The 14,687-nt window shown below is 59.3% G+C and overlaps 6 protein-coding genes across 6 annotated transcripts; all 6 read left to right on the plus strand.

Annotated features, from left to right (window-relative positions):
* Nucleotides 1-739: 739 nt before the first annotated feature.
* On the plus strand, nucleotides 740-1,081 carry LSCM1_01695 (uncharacterized protein; the record flags this gene model as incomplete). The annotated part of the gene is made up of 1 exon (XM_067319295.1): nucleotides 740-1,081. The coding sequence occupies one exon, from the start codon at nucleotides 740-742 to the stop codon at nucleotides 1,079-1,081; it is 342 nt and encodes a 113-aa protein (XP_067175844.1).
* Nucleotides 1,082-2,050: 969 nt separating this feature from the next.
* LSCM1_01696 (uncharacterized protein) lies at nucleotides 2,051-2,587 on the plus strand (the record flags this gene model as incomplete). Its single annotated transcript, XM_067319296.1, has 1 exon — nucleotides 2,051-2,587. The coding sequence occupies one exon, from the start codon at nucleotides 2,051-2,053 to the stop codon at nucleotides 2,585-2,587; it is 537 nt and encodes a 178-aa protein (XP_067175845.1).
* A 1,647-nt stretch (nucleotides 2,588-4,234) lies between these two features.
* Nucleotides 4,235-5,992, plus strand: LSCM1_01697 (uncharacterized protein; the record flags this gene model as incomplete). The annotated part of the gene is made up of 1 exon (XM_067319297.1): nucleotides 4,235-5,992. One exon carries the CDS (start codon nucleotides 4,235-4,237, stop codon nucleotides 5,990-5,992), a length of 1,758 nt encoding a protein of 585 aa, XP_067175846.1.
* A 1,046-nt stretch (nucleotides 5,993-7,038) lies between these two features.
* Nucleotides 7,039-8,778, plus strand: LSCM1_01698 (uncharacterized protein; the record flags this gene model as incomplete). The annotated part of the gene is made up of 1 exon (XM_067319298.1): nucleotides 7,039-8,778. One exon carries the CDS (start codon nucleotides 7,039-7,041, stop codon nucleotides 8,776-8,778), a length of 1,740 nt encoding a protein of 579 aa, XP_067175847.1.
* A 1,050-nt stretch (nucleotides 8,779-9,828) lies between these two features.
* LSCM1_01699 (uncharacterized protein) lies at nucleotides 9,829-10,779 on the plus strand (the record flags this gene model as incomplete). The annotated part of the gene is made up of 1 exon (XM_067319299.1): nucleotides 9,829-10,779. The coding sequence occupies one exon, from the start codon at nucleotides 9,829-9,831 to the stop codon at nucleotides 10,777-10,779; it is 951 nt and encodes a 316-aa protein (XP_067175848.1).
* An 808-nt stretch (nucleotides 10,780-11,587) lies between these two features.
* On the plus strand, nucleotides 11,588-13,999 carry LSCM1_01700 (uncharacterized protein; the record flags this gene model as incomplete). Its single annotated transcript, XM_067319300.1, has 1 exon — nucleotides 11,588-13,999. The coding sequence occupies one exon, from the start codon at nucleotides 11,588-11,590 to the stop codon at nucleotides 13,997-13,999; it is 2,412 nt and encodes an 803-aa protein (XP_067175849.1).
* Nucleotides 14,000-14,687: the final 688 nt, after the last annotated feature.

Consider the following 14,687-nt stretch of genomic DNA (forward strand, 5'->3'; position numbering starts at 1 on the left):
GTCACGTAATCGGCTGTGACGAGCATGTCTGCGAATGGCAAATTCATCGTTTTTGGTGTCAATTGTGCTGACAGCGCGCTGCTTGTCCACTTCTCCATGTGCGTGTGGTGGTGGATGACGAGCCCGTGTGATGCCTCTCACTCTGTGCATTTGCCCATGCTGTGGTTCGAAGGTGACGTGCCGGTAGAGGGTCGGCCGCTTGCTCTCTTTTCCTTTTCGCTCAGATGAGGCCTCCGACGGCATGAGCGAGCAGGGATGGCTCTTTGGCCCGTGATGCATTCGTGCTCACACACTGTATCCCTCTGGATTTCTCGGCTGGAACCTTCTGCGCTGTTCCCTTTCCCATCCCTACTGGCCCTCGTTTTCGCCATCGGTTCCTGTCCGCGCTCGATTACCCTCCGGCACTGGGCGTGGCCGAGAGGGAGACATGGAGAATGCACGAGATCTCAGCTGCTGCGACTACCTTGTACGTGGGTGAAACCGTCTCTCTCTATACTGTTTCTCCTCTTCTCGCGCCTGCAGTCGTGCGACAAGTGGGAAAGTGTGTGTGTGTGCGTGTTGCGGAGAGGGGGGAGTTGGGGCTATTTCGGTGTCGCCCTCCGCGAATATCGCTTTCCGTTTAGTCGACCAGGCTTAAAGAAAGGAAGAGGGCAAGAGCAGCTCCGCCCCCGATCTTCGTGAGCACCTAGGCGGCTCGCACGTATCCCTCCGCCTAGCACCTCCCTCTTTCTTCCCAAGGATGGGCAAAGAGATGCCATTCGATGATGTCTGCGCTAGCGAGGCGAGTTCGTGGAGTGTATGCCTCGAGACCAACTTGGGCGACAGGGATCTGCACGAAAAGTGCAACGCGCATCGGCTGAAGTTCGACGCATGCGTTGCAGCGTGGCGGGCGAAGGTGGGCAGCTCCGTTCAGGTGAAGGGCAAGAATGAAGGGGAGCCTCCATCGCAGTGTGCGGCCATGTCCTGCCTCATTGGAGAGTGCTTGCGCAAGTACAACTACAACTTTGACCGGTGCAAGTCGCACACCGAGTTCTTCAAGTACTGCGTCAAGAGCTTATACGGCCAGGACTACATTTCGTAGAGCTCAAGTGGCCAAGTAGCCGAGAGGCGCGCCCCTATGGGTAGAGGCGAACGGGCGCTCCCTCTCTTGCTAGGACGCTCCTTTCCCCGCCCCCCCCCTCTGCCGATGCAAGAGCCATAGGTTCTCCGTTGCAGTGATACGTTTTTAGCTACCAACATTTACTTGATGTTTGCCGCGCTCTCTTCGCATGAAAAGAAAGGAGTCGTTGCCGCAAGTCATGCCTCCTGGCGCCTTTCGCGTACCCCTCACTTTCGGCTTGGTGCGCTTGGCTGTTTTAGCCGCTTCGCACACGCACGCACACACACACACACAAAACGTGGTTACTTGCAAAGTGAGGTCGAGTGGCCGCCCAAGCCGCGAAGGCCAAAGCCACGCGATCGATGGCGGCACTGGACGCACTACACGACGTCAGCCCCTCGAATGACAGGAGACGTCGCCTTCTCCGTTTCTCTCTTCGTCTTTTTTTGCTCGTACGCGCGCCTTCTCCAATAGGCATACGCAGCTCGGCTCTCTGTTTCTCTCACCGCTCTCTTGGGTGAAAACGAGCACGGTCTGACTGGTTGCGTTGCTTTTCTGTCGAGCGCGAACCGGGGTGCCAGAGCGCGCCTGTGCGATTTCTGTCCTGCTCCCGATCCGTGCATCGAGGGCCTTGACGATGCCCTTTTTTTAAATTTCACGCGCTTGCCTTCTCCCGCTTCTCAGCTGCCTCCTTTTTTTTTCGTTTTCGCTGCCCTTTCGGCGTTGCTCGGGGGCCTCTATTGCCGCTGACTTGGCAAGAGCACATACAGAGGCGCGGTTTCCCTCTGCTTCCTTTCTCCACAAACGCACACACCTCTCCGACCCCGCCTGGTCACCCACGTCGCTGCTCTCGGCTCCCGCTTTTTTGCCCTTGTGCTGTATCCTATACCCAGCCTCTCTCCACTCGCTTTTTGTGCGCCTCTTCCTTCGGTGCCGTTGACATCAGGCCTCATGAGCACTCATGATAGCGCTGGCGCACTCTCGCAAAGCGGTGACGACTCCGTTTTTCCCTGTCGCTACGACGAACAGCCATCGCCCTACGGCTGCATCCCGCCTTCGGAGGAGGGCACCATCTTCATCAACACAAACAAGTTGGTCTGGGTGAACTCCGCTGCGCAGCTCATCATCATCCTCGTCGGCCTCGTTGAATTTCTCCTAGGAACCTTGTATTTTTTCATCAGACGGAGGCGCAACGAGGAGCGGCTGGAGCGCTCGCGCGCTGCTCGGCAATCCTTACGCGTGAACGAGGACGGGGATGTGGTGGACCCCCTCATGAATGGCTTCTTCTCCCGTCGTCCAACGCCACCTCGTCGACTGAAGCCCGTCTCGGACCTGAACGGGAGGTGCTGTGGCTGTGGGAGAATAGCTGACACGGTGCTGTTGCCTTGCAAGCATGCCGTATGCTGCTACGCGTGCTCCGAGCACGCCAGCTACTGCCCATTCTGCAAGGAGGCGTGCGCCGACCGCCAGCGACTCTTTGCCGTTTAGGCGGCGCGCAAGATGAGGTGAAGGTGAGACACTGAGACGACGTCAAAAGAACCCCACCCACCCCCCAGTAGAAGAAGAATACATCGAACCCACCAACGCACAGCCACATATGTACAGAGGTTGCCCAGCGTCTCTGAAGATCTTGCGTCGCTGCGCGTACGGAAGTGAGCTCGCGTCAAGCGACGAGAGTGCGGATGCGCTGCCTCATCTCGGACTCTTGTCTTCGTTAGTGAAGACAGTGCGGAGGTGCAGGATTGCACCCACGACTTCAAGGGTGTCCATGGGACGCTGCATCGGATGGCGCCGTGGCTTGTTCTACTTACGGCACGGTGACGTACGGCCATGCGTGAACGGGATGCCGGCAGGCCCACATACACGCGTATTCGATAAGAGGGGTAGGGGGAGAGAGCGCCCGAGGTGGAAACTCACCCCCTCTCCCGTTGGCGGCGCTGTTCCGAGGGTCGGCACCGCGTTGGAGCTCATCTGCAGTACTTCTGGTGCTTTTCCTTCCTGTTGTTTCCGTTCTTCGTTCTGCTCTCAACTTGCGGAGGAAGCTGCCGACGTAGCGAACGAAGCCTATCCGATGGGCAGCAAAGCGAGAAGACGAGAGGAAAGGATGGCCGCTGCTGGCGAAGCTCAACGCATCTTGCAGCTCGCTTTTTTCAGGGTGGCAGAGGGCACACGTGGCTGACACGTCCGGTGGCGAGACAAGCACCACTGTATGCGGACTCATTTCGCTTGTCTGTCTCCCTAGTTGCAGTGCTACAGTTTTCTTTGTATTTTTGCACTTCGCTTTCACTGGCGGTGGTGTGACTTTCTGTCGCGCATTGCGTTGTTTTTTCTCTTCCGTTGGATGCGAGGTTGTTTGTGCTTCTGCCGGCATGTGCGAGGCCTCTTTTCGCCTCCCCTCATCCTCCTCCTCTGTCTCCGTTTCCTTTCCCCTTCTTGTGACGGGCTCGCTTTGTTCCGTTTGCCGAGTGTCGGCGTGCGGGGACCTGAAGTGCTCTTCTAGAGCGTGTGTGGGTCTCTCTCTCTCATTCCGTTGTGAGAGATGCCCAATACATGTGTCTCTGGATGTGTGCCTCTCCCTCCCTCCAAAGGAGAAGAGAGCGCACTCTCTCATGTGCCCCATGAAAGGCTACAGTGCCCTGCACATGAGCGTCTCTCGCGAAGTCGTGAGGTAGATAGCTACGGTACAGCGATGGCGACTCCGTTGCCGTTCAAGAACCACGAGCGCACGCGGAAGGCAGGTGATGCGGAGCGCTGAGGTCTTTAGACCGACGCGACTCATGCGATTCCCTTGCCCTGGTCTTTTCCCACTTTCCTCCCCTCTGCTGCATTCGGAGACGGAGGAGCGGGAAGTGGGCGAGATGCAGCTGCTAGCGCACCTTACCGGCCTCTGCCGTCGCTGTCAAGTATGCGGCTGGAACCCTCGCTCAGATCTCTTCCTTCCCCTGTGCCATCCTCCTTACCTTCATGCTTTCGTCTTCTGCGATCTTATATGGCATGAGCCCCCCCCACTCTCTCCCCCCACTCGTCTCAGAGTAAAGCCTTGCGCGCTCTTCCGAAACCTGTACCCCGAGCTCACACCTCCCGTTGCCCTTACGTCGACATACACGTGCACGTACGCATTCGTGCGCTGCGAAGATGGATGCTTTCCGGGCATTGACGGTCGGCGCCAAGTTCAGCGCTGCCCGAAACGGCGAGGCGGCCAAGTTGTTCCGCAACGCGGGTAAGGACAAGGGCCCTCGCGAGCTTCCTGGCGCTACCGGCGCTGATGGAGGGGTCGCCCTTGATGGCACGTCGGACTTGGGTAGCAGCTGCCTGTCGGTGCCGCCTCCCAGTGCGACACTGAACCTTTTTGGACGCTTCATGGGGAGCCGACCGGACGCAAGTGCGTATCTAGATACTGCAGGCAGCACACACGCAGCGGCTGCCGCGAGCACCGCCTCCGTGGACAAGCCGCTAAAGCCCATGAGCTTCAAGAAGAAGCGCAACATTTGGCGTCGCAACGACCTGCAGGTGACGGGCACAGACTTGCCAGCGCCGATCGAGCACTTTTCCGACCTCGCCCGCCCACCGCTAAGCGTGCCGCACAATATCGTCGATAATCTCTTCGCACGCCAACACAAAGTGCCCACTCCGATTCAGATGCAAGCCATTTCATCTCTTATCCACCACCGCGATGTCCTCGCCTGCGCACCGACAGGCTCCGGCAAGACAATAGCTTTCCTCATCCCTCTCTTCGCGCTGCTCAAGGCCCCCGACGCGTCCTGCGGTGTGCGCGCACTCATCGTGACGCCCACCGCCGAGCTCGCCCAGCAGATCGAGCGCGAGGCGTTCTTCTTGATGAAGGGCCAGCGATGGCGATTTGTGCAGCATGGCCAGACGACCAAGAACAAGGATATTTTCATTGCCACCCCGGGCCGTATCGCGTCACTGCTGGAGCAGAGGCTGCTGGACTTGAGCAACGTGCAGTATCTCGTGTTTGACGAGGGCGATCGCTTGTGGGACAGCAGGACGGACTTCCTGAGTGTGATTGACACAACTCTCACCGCCTGCACGCGCACCGACAAGGTCGTCAGTCTTTTTACGGCGACGCTGAGCGAGAAAGTAGAGGCGGCTGCCCGCTCGGTCATGGGCGCTGACCCGGTTCGCATCATTGTCCACGGCCGACGCTCCGCGAACACACACGTGAAACAGCGTTTGATCTTCTGCGGGAATGAGCTCGGCAAGGTTGTGGCGATGCGCAACTTGGTGCGGGAGGGCATCACGCCGCCGGTGCTTGTGTTTGTGCAGAGTGTAGAGCGATCAAAGGAGCTGTACGAGGAGATTCGGGCGGAGGGCCTCCACATGGCCATCATGCACGCCAAGATGACGGTGGAGCAGCGTGAGGAGACAGTGCTGCAGTTCCGTCTCGGCAAGATCTGGGTCCTCGTGACGACAGAGCTGCTTGCGCGCGGTATCGATTTCAAGAACGTTGGGACAGTGATCAACTTCGACTTTCCAGCGACGGTGGACTCGTACATCCACCGGGTTGGCCGCACGGGTCGCGCTGGGAAGGAAGGGACCGCGATCACTTTTTTTACGGAGGAGGACAAAGAGCGACTTCCCCCGATTGCGAAGGTGATGCAGGACTCGGGGAACGCGGTAGAGGACTGGATGCTGAGCATTAAGGTGGATCGCAGCACCCGCCGTCGCCTGGAGCGCACAACGCCGCAGCGCACCATTGTTAGTACGCGGAAGCGCATGCTGGTTGCTCAGCAGCGCGTGCAGCGTCAGTACCGCCGTCTGGAGGCGGAAGAGGCCGAGAGGAGGGCTGCGAAGAAAAGCAAGAGGAAAGGCAACGGCTGCAGCAACTGCGCCAGCGACGACGACAACGATGGCAGCAAGGCTGATGAGTAGCGTTCGGGCACAGCTGTATGCGCTTGTGCGCGTGCCAGCGTGCAGGCGAGGCAGCACGGATTCACCTAGCCAGCTGAACCGGTTCTTATCCTTCCATCCGCCCCACCGACCAACTATGGGCCGTGACCTAATAACGTTTAAACTGAAAGGGTGGTGGGCCTCCGCGAGGGGGGTCACGGTCGCCTCGCCGCCGGTGTGTGACGGCTTTTCCCTTCTTCAGACCTACGCCGGTTGCCGGTAACACAAGCGTCGTGTAACATAACGACAAGAGGAAAGAGCTACAGTGCGTCAGGGGTGGCTAGCTCGGCCAAGGAGAACCATGCGATATGAGTGGCTGCCTGAACAGTAGAGGGCAATTTTGGGTCCTTGCTCAGGTGTGGCTTCTCTGGAAGCCACTGGAAGAGACTGCGTGTGTGGGGGTGGGTGGGGGTGAATGGGAAAGACTCTTCGTCTCGATTGCTTCCTCTCTGCTCCCTACCACACACACGGACTCTGCCCTCAACCGCTTATGCATGTGCGAAGGAAGGCCGCGATACGATGTCTCTGCTGCGGCTACGAATTCCTCCTTTCCGGTCGTTTCCTGCTATGACATCGATGCGCTTCTTCATTTTGCTCGTTCGATCAGCGCCTCTCGTGCACACGGCGGTGCGACGCTACGCGACTCATGATGATGTGCGCCAGTCTCTACTGTCATGCCTTCACCACCAAAAGCTTTCCTCCCTTCTCCTTTCCTCCTTGCCTTGCCGGTGGCGCTCTTGACATGCACGCTGAGCTGAGCGCATCACCCCCGTTTCCCCTCGTCCAAAGGTGAAGTGGTGCGCCGGTGTTTCTGACACAGGAGTGTCTGTGCTTGTGTGTGCCAGTGGTGTGCTGCTCGGCTGCTGGAGGTGGGTTGGCGATTGGGCAGCCCCCGCTCAGAGCCACGCACCACTGCGGAGAGGGAGGGACGGCGCCGGCCGCTGCTCTCATGTTGTTTCGCTGCTCTCCGCTCACTCCTTCCGCTCTTTCTTCTCTTCTCGGGCCCCTTTTCGCTCACAGACGCTGTGATGCCGGAGGTGTCGGACGTGTGGCTGTTGGGAGTGGTGCTCACCGGTGAGACCACATTTTGGCTGTGCGAGCCAACTCACCTGAAGCCGTTGACAGAGGACTGGAAGGCGATCAACTGCCGGTGGCTGTACCCCGTCTTGGAGAATTTGAGCGATTTCGCCGACGTGAGTGGCTTCGAGAGCACGGACGCTGTGTATGAGGTCGACTGGGTAGGGACGTCTAAGGTGCTGCGCCCCGCCACTCTGGCATGGAACGTGCGAGGAAAGCGGCAGAAAGTCGGCGGCACCACGTACGTCTTCGTTCCTGCTGAGGAGATCAAGCAGCTGGACGAGGCGTTTAAGCGGTTTGTGAAGCTAGAGGCAACGATGAAGCCGCCGCCACCGCGTAGCGTCACGTCCTCGCCGTCTGCCGGCGAAGCGTGGGCTCCTGCAGAGGGAAAGGCGGTGCCGACTCCTGACACCTCGCCGTCTCCAAAGGCCAAAATAGAGGAGGAGGAGAATGAGGTCCCGCTAGTCGCCACGGCTTCACTACTCCCCGCGTCGTCATCAGCACCGACAGGAGGCGCGGCTACGCGCACAACAGTTGAGGAAGCAGAGGACGGAAATAGCGCATCACACCAGACAGGTGGTGAGATGAGCCTGCTCTCCTCGTCGGCACTGCACCACCGAACCCCGCCGCGCCGCCGTGTCACAGGCTTGTCGTCATTTCCTTCTCACAAGCGACAGACGCCGCACCGCGGCACCACCATCTACCAGGCCCCGGTGCTCAGGAAGCCCACTGGCGACCATTGCAGCAGCGAAGCGTTTGGATGGGCCGAAATGTTTGTTGTGCATCGCGGCAGCGTCGACTATCTCTGCCCAAAGGCAACGGGCAACACATTCGGCTTCCGACTGGACCGCGTCATGCACGACGGCTTCCCAGTGTTTTTGCTCTTCTCCAGCACCCACAACAACAGTGAGGCCATCGACCCCAGCGCGCGCGGTGTGTCGGTGTTTGAAAAAGCTCAACTGAGCGGCGAGGCAGGCGAGGGGTCGGTACGCAGCTCCGTACTGGTGGTGACGCGTCTTAGTTCCAAGAAGCACCAGCCCTACTACCGCACTGGAACCGGTCGCACCGATCCAGGGAGCCGCCGCCGCCACCGCAGACGCTCCGACGTTGACAGCACCGACGACGACGAGGACGAAGACGATTTCGACGACGAGGAGGACGAAGACGTGGAATCTGATGAGTCCTTTAGGGAGGAGGAGCACCGAATAAGAACGCAGAGATCACGCCTGCGCGTTGGGGATGAAGCAGAAGCAGTAACGGCGCCTACAGCTGCCACCGTTGCCAAGAAGCTGAAGACCGAGTCTACGAGCCCCCTTGGCGAAAGCGCGGTGGCGGCATCGGCGGCGCGGAGAAAAGCAAAGAAGGCTGGCGCTTCCGCCAAGGAGCCACTTCAAGCAGTCAGTGTCAATTTCTGGACGGACCCGCAGCAAGTGACACCCACGCCTGGGCAGCTGGCAAGAGAGTTTCCGTTCAAGTCGGAGGGCTCTGATACGCCGCAGACGGTCGTATTTACCAACGGCATCTGTGTAACCTACACAGCATCCACCGCGGCGAAGTACGCGCCACCAGAGAAGAAGCGAAAGACGGCCAAGCACGGCGGCACGGCCGTCTCCTCAGAGGACGCTGACCTAAGCATGCTAAACGAACACATCCTGAACGCGTTTGCGCAGGTGAGAAAGGACAGCACGTAGAGGAGAGGGGGTCAGGGAGGACCGCATGGGCGTGCTTCACTCGATCTCTGCGTGTCTACTGAGCTCTTTGCGCGCCTCCCTGCTCTCCTCGTCCCCTGAGGCGACCAAGAAAGGGAACGCGCTCTATAGCTTCATCGCGAGTGCTCTGTGCCACTGCTGTGGGCCCGTTGGGCTTCGGGCGCTGGCATGTGTTCTCGCGTGTGTCTCGCTGCTTCGTGTCGTGAAAGGCATGCGGTACCGCGACGTGTACATGTATTCAGCACTGGAAGATGTGGAGCAGTGTGCCATAGAGAAGAGAACAACCACATCAGCAGCAGGAGCGGCGACGAACGCACACCCACCCAGCGTAGCGGATCGCCTCACCACGCCGCTGGCGCACAAGGGCAGGGCGGGGCAGGTATCTGAAGGAAGCGCCATATGCACGTTTGTGCGGAGGTGAGAGGCGACCATGCGGTCTCCTCTTCCCCCCCCCCACCTCTCTCTTGTGGTGATAAACAAGAGAGACGCGTTGGTTGATGGCGCTTCCGCCTCTTCACCACTTATGCCCGGAGAAAAACGCCCTGCGCTCATTCCCCGCGCTCTACGTCCCCAGCCTCAGCGATGTGCCGCCGTGCGGCCATCCCTTTATGAAGGTGTGGGAGGCAAGGACGTCGGGGGCACATTAGCACTCACTGACGCGTACGTGCGGGTTGGGTGGGGGTGAGGGTGCCAGGGTATTCGTGCTCCTCTTTGGAACACACATACGCACTCGCACAGACGTCCCATGCGCTGCAGTCGCACTTTCCCATACTTCTTATCTGTTAACGTGTCCCTCACGCTAACAATGACAAAATGCCACGCAACGGGTCTTGTATTTGGCCCGCTGTTTCTTTCTTTTCGCTCATGACGTGACAGGAAGTGAGGGAGCGCGGCGACTCGCCTTGTGCGTCGTCGAGCCACGCACGAGCACATATCTAAATCGACTCCTGGCTCACTTGTAATCCTTCTCCCATTCAACCTGCTTCACCGTCGAGGGGGAGGACAGGCCTTCGTGCTTTGGGTCGCCCTAGGATGCAGCGTCTTCGCAGGCTTGCGCCTGCGCAGGCGTGGATGCCGGCGCGCTGCGTCTTTCAGAGCAAAGAGTTTCTGGCGGCGTCAAAGGAGTTGCCCACAACCCCGGGAGGGCGCAACCCGTACGATGTCCTCGAAGTCACTCTCACCCAGAGTACGACATTAGACGATGTGTCGAAGCAGTTCCGCAGCCTCGTCGTCAAGTACCACCCCGATAAGCCAGGCGGCTCGACCGAGACGATGGCGGAGGTGAACTTAGCTTACAAGATTGTCAAGGAGAATCACGACGCGATGCTGCGTCGGATGAAGGAGGCGGAGTCGGCCATCAAGGCGAACGAGGTATACCGGCAGCACAAACACGCGCGCGTCAGCCGCGACGAGGATCTTGGTCGCTCAGGCGGGCTTAACCGCCGTAACGCGCGCGCCACGCGGGAGGCGACCGGCGCCACCGGCTCGCGTCGTGCCCGTTCTCTGAAAGAGATCGAGGCTCAGTGGGCCAGGTACAAAGAGGACACGGAGGCGGCTGTCTGGAGCATGTGCAATAGGTACGAGCTGGCCATTCAGCAGGGAAGGTTCTTCCGCAAGTCGGCGACGTTGAACGAAATCACGGCGCGAGAGCGATGGCTACGCAAGTCGTTTGTGAAAGGCGTGTGGGAGGATGTCCATGAGCTACGCGGCGAATTCATTCGTCGTGGTACCCGAAGCGCTCAGCAATCCGAGCTGGCGGAGGAGATGGTTAGCTTTGCCTCCACGACGCAGCGGAAACTGAGCGATAATTTTCAGCGACTGACCCAAGAGAGTGTGCAGTTTCAGTCTCGCATGCTCGTCGAGCGTGCTTTTTTCATTGTGTGCTCGCTCATCTTGCTGGTGAAAATGTGGAGGTGGTTCGTCGGTTTTACCTTCAACAACACGCTCACTGTGAAGCTCAAGCATGGCTTCCTCTCTCAGTAACCGCCGGGGGAGGGGCAGGGCGCCTCTGTGGCGGCACTGCTTGGCCGTCTTCTCTCTTGTTTTCCTTGGCGTTCGTGGTAGGGGGCGGCGCGGTCGAGGTATGGTCGCCGCCTGTGTACGCGGAGTGTCCAGCGCAGCTGCTTTCCAAGTATATATCCGCTGTTGCTTGCGCTGCGGAGAGTGTTTGTGTGCGGAGGCTTTGCTAGTCTCCTCCTTCAGTGTCACATGATTACTAAGCCTTTAAGAGTCAAGCGGCTCTTGTGCACATAGAAACTGGCGAGAAGGTGCGCGTGCATGTGTTAAGCCCGGCCGCGTTTTCGGGCGTGAGGCTCACGGGGCGACGCTTGAGGGGTGTGGGCGTGGGGTATGCTTGAGGTGAGAGGCTCCAAGAAAGAAGACGTTGGTGAAACCCCTCGGCATTGTTGGCGTTTTGCCTTCGATGAGCGCGTGAAGACGGTGGAGGAAAGAAATCCCTTGCGCATCTCCGTGCCCCTCTTCCAGCGTCTGTCCTCTTGCTCGCTGCGCTCCCTCGTTGCACGAAAGGCCCTGGAAGTCGATGGTGCTCCCCACTCTGACGGAGACGATGCAGCCATGTGTTGCTGCAGCACGCTGCACGTTTCCCCAAGCCACCTTGCCACTCGCTGCCTCCTCTCTGCCATTTTCATTGCTCCCCTCGCTGTCACGCACATCGTACCACTGTCCACCCACTTGGCCACTCGCCTGTATTTCGCGGGCGAATTTTCGTATTCTCGTCGGCTTTCACGTACTCTCATTGCCCCCCCACACACACTCATCGTGCGCAGGAGCGATGCGGGCTCGACTGCATACGTTCCAGGCAAAGCCGTACGTCCCTGTCACCTCCGCCGCGATCGACCCCTATGAGGAGGGACAGAGCTATCTTGTCGATAATGATCGCCTCGATAAGTGGCTCCGATACGTGGAGGCGGAGCTGCAGCGCTACCGCAGTCCCTTTGTTGCCGCAGAGGCGCTCTTGAAGGAGCTGCGTGTGCGCAGTCATGAGCTTTATCAGCCGGAGCGCCTCTACGTTTCGACGGCGCTTCGAATACTGCAGGCGTGCATGCCGTACCTCTCCAAGGAAACGGCGCAGATACTGCAGGCGTCGGTGCATGAGCTTCTCCCGTGCTTGGTGTACACGCGCTGCACTCCGCTGGCCACAGCGACCTCGGTGTCCTGCTTGAGGGGCCCTGAAAGAGTGACGCAGTTGACGTACGCCGGCGCCTTTCATCTCTTGTTGAAGCGATGGCAGCAGTGTCAGGCGAAGCTTCGTCGGCTTGAGGGACATGCCCGCACGGAAGCAAAGGTGATGGGCCGTATTGTGCACGGGCTAGATTTCTTATGGCTCAAGATGTGCTTCTGTTCGTGGCGAATGCTTTGCAGACGACGGCAGATGCACAAGGTGCGGCTACGCCGCCGGCTGCTGCGAGCCACAGCCAACGAGTCGGCGCCGGTGTTCTTGCGCACATGGCGGCAATACGCTCACAAGATCGCCTTGGACGCCAAGACCTTCCGCAACAGCGTCCTTCAGAAGCAGGTGGAGGCACTCTACCCCCTCGAGCAGGAGGCGAAGAGCCGCTTTGATCACCTGTGCGAGGAGATCAAGGAGAAGAATCGACTGGTGGGCGACAGCCTGCATCGGGTGGAGGAGACGCAGCGGCGCCTCAAAGCTCTGGAAGACCTCATCGTTGAAACGCAGCGCTCTCTCACCGAACACTGGGATGCCTGGAGGGAGTGCACACGGCTGATGTTCGACGACGTGGGCGAGCTTCCAGGCAAGACAGATCAGACACTTCGCACCGAGTATGTCATGAACATCACCGACACGGCATCCATGCTGTCGAAGCGGGCGCGCGGGCGGGCTAGCCGGATGGGGCTGCGGCACATCGCACAGTTTCTCCTCTTCGAGGGTGAGCTTGGCGCCGAGCCCGAGACTAAGACGGAAGCTGAGGTGGGCGAGCCTTTGAACTCGATCGCAGACATGCACTCCTCATCTTCCAACTCCTGGCCTGTACCGCTCCACACCAGTGGAGCGGCCCTCTTGGAGGCCTCCGACCCACCGGCCACCCACCGCATCTCCGCAGCGCCGAGCGCACCGGAGCCGCTCCTAACAGAATCTGTAACGAGTTTGACCACCAAGGTGGACGAGGTGTACGCGGCCGTTGCGGCTTTCGCTCATCCGGTGCTCACACCGCTTCATTTGATGGACGTGTTGCATCACAGCGAAGCGCACTTTAACATCACACTCGGCTTTCTTTCCACCGCATTCCGCGGCGGCCACTGCTCCCTTTTCGTACCCGCACCGCGAGCTTCGGAGAGGACCGAATCGACGCCGCTGCCGCTTCTCTCGCAGGAGGGTGTGGACGAGTTTTCTCGACAAGCGGCGCCGAAGGCCTTCGCTGACGGCGGTGGCGCTGCTGTTGCGGAGGATACCGAGTGGGGCGCACTCATGATGCAGGATGTGACGCGCGGCATGGCGAAGGTGCAGGATTGCGCTGACGTGGATGAGGGGTACCTGCTGGCTGTGCGCCAGGGCATGATGATGAGCGAGTTGGAGGTGGTACAGGGATACCTCGAAGACTTGTACACCCGCTGGACTTCGGCTGGCGTACCTCTCTCGCAACAGAAGTTGGAGTCCGTCTGGCAGCCTATCGTAGATCCAGTGAGGTTGCCCATTCTTAAGGCGCTCTATCCAGACCATGGAATCGCCTGCTTCAGCGATCTGGTCCATTACGTTACCCGTGTGGCGGAGTTCAGCGGCTGCTCCTTGCAGGCTCTGGCAGAGCGGCTGGATGCTACCTATCCGTACGACCCGTTAGACGAACTGCGCATTCTCCGGCGTGGGGACGAGGCGATAGAGCTTTTCCGCGAGTACGCGGCACCCATTACGACGCTGCTGGGGTGGCTGAAGGACGAGGCAAACTCATTGCAGTATCACTGCGCGCACCTCTCTCAGCTTCTCGAGCAAAAGTTCGGGCTGAAGCCCGAGGAGGCGGCGGACGTGTCGATGTACGCTCGGCTTGAGGGCGGCGGTGTGGTGAACCGCGACGACATTGAGTGGCTTCTGTTGTTTGCCGCCTCGTACGTGGACCCCTCCCCCTTCACCCCTCTCCTGGAGAAGGTCGCCCGCTTGCTCGAAGGCTGCGCTCCCTTCTTCACACAACTTGCCAGGCAGGCGTCAGCGACTAGCGACGCCCCCCTTTGAGCTGCCATGGCTGTTGGGGAGCGCTTGCAAAGATGCTTGCAAGCAGTCGTGCAGTGGTCTGGCACGCCTCCGCCTTGCAAGCGGTCCGTCACCTGAACGTCTATGTTCCTCTCTCGAACACATATGTATATACTAAGCGTGCCAAGGTCGCGGTGGGCCACGCACGGAGAACTCGTATGCATGCGTGAGCCGGGACGTCTCCCGCCAATCCGTGTGAGGCATTCAGCGTGCTCCCATGCGGCGTTTCTCTCGACATCTCTCTGTGTGTGTGTGAGCGTGTATGGACGAGAAAGGCGGAGGAAACGGGGGTGGAGGGGATGGGTGGTGCCGTCTCTCTCTCCCTCTTTCCCTTTCTCTGCACCACCTCCTCCTCCTGTGCATCTGTCTCTGTTTGTGTGTGCATGCCTCGAAATGCCCCCCTCCCCTCCACGCTTGTCATAACGCTTCTATGTGGCATGCATTTTTTCATTAGCTTTTGGTCCATTATTGCCACCGCTAAACCTTCTTTTGTTGCTGTTTCGCCCGCCGCTTTTGTCGCCGCCTCCCTCCCTTCGCACACGCGCTCCTTTTCTGTGAGTCTTCGACAGTCGTCAGCGCGCATGTACACACACACACATACACATACACATATATATATATATATCTCCATTGTTGTCAGTATGACGAACAAGGAGGGAGACGAGGCGAG

This window comes from Leishmania martiniquensis, chromosome 32 (assembly GCF_017916325.1).
Source record: "Leishmania martiniquensis isolate LSCM1 chromosome 32, whole genome shotgun sequence".
NCBI classification, from domain to species: domain Eukaryota; phylum Euglenozoa; class Kinetoplastea; order Trypanosomatida; family Trypanosomatidae; genus Leishmania; species Leishmania martiniquensis.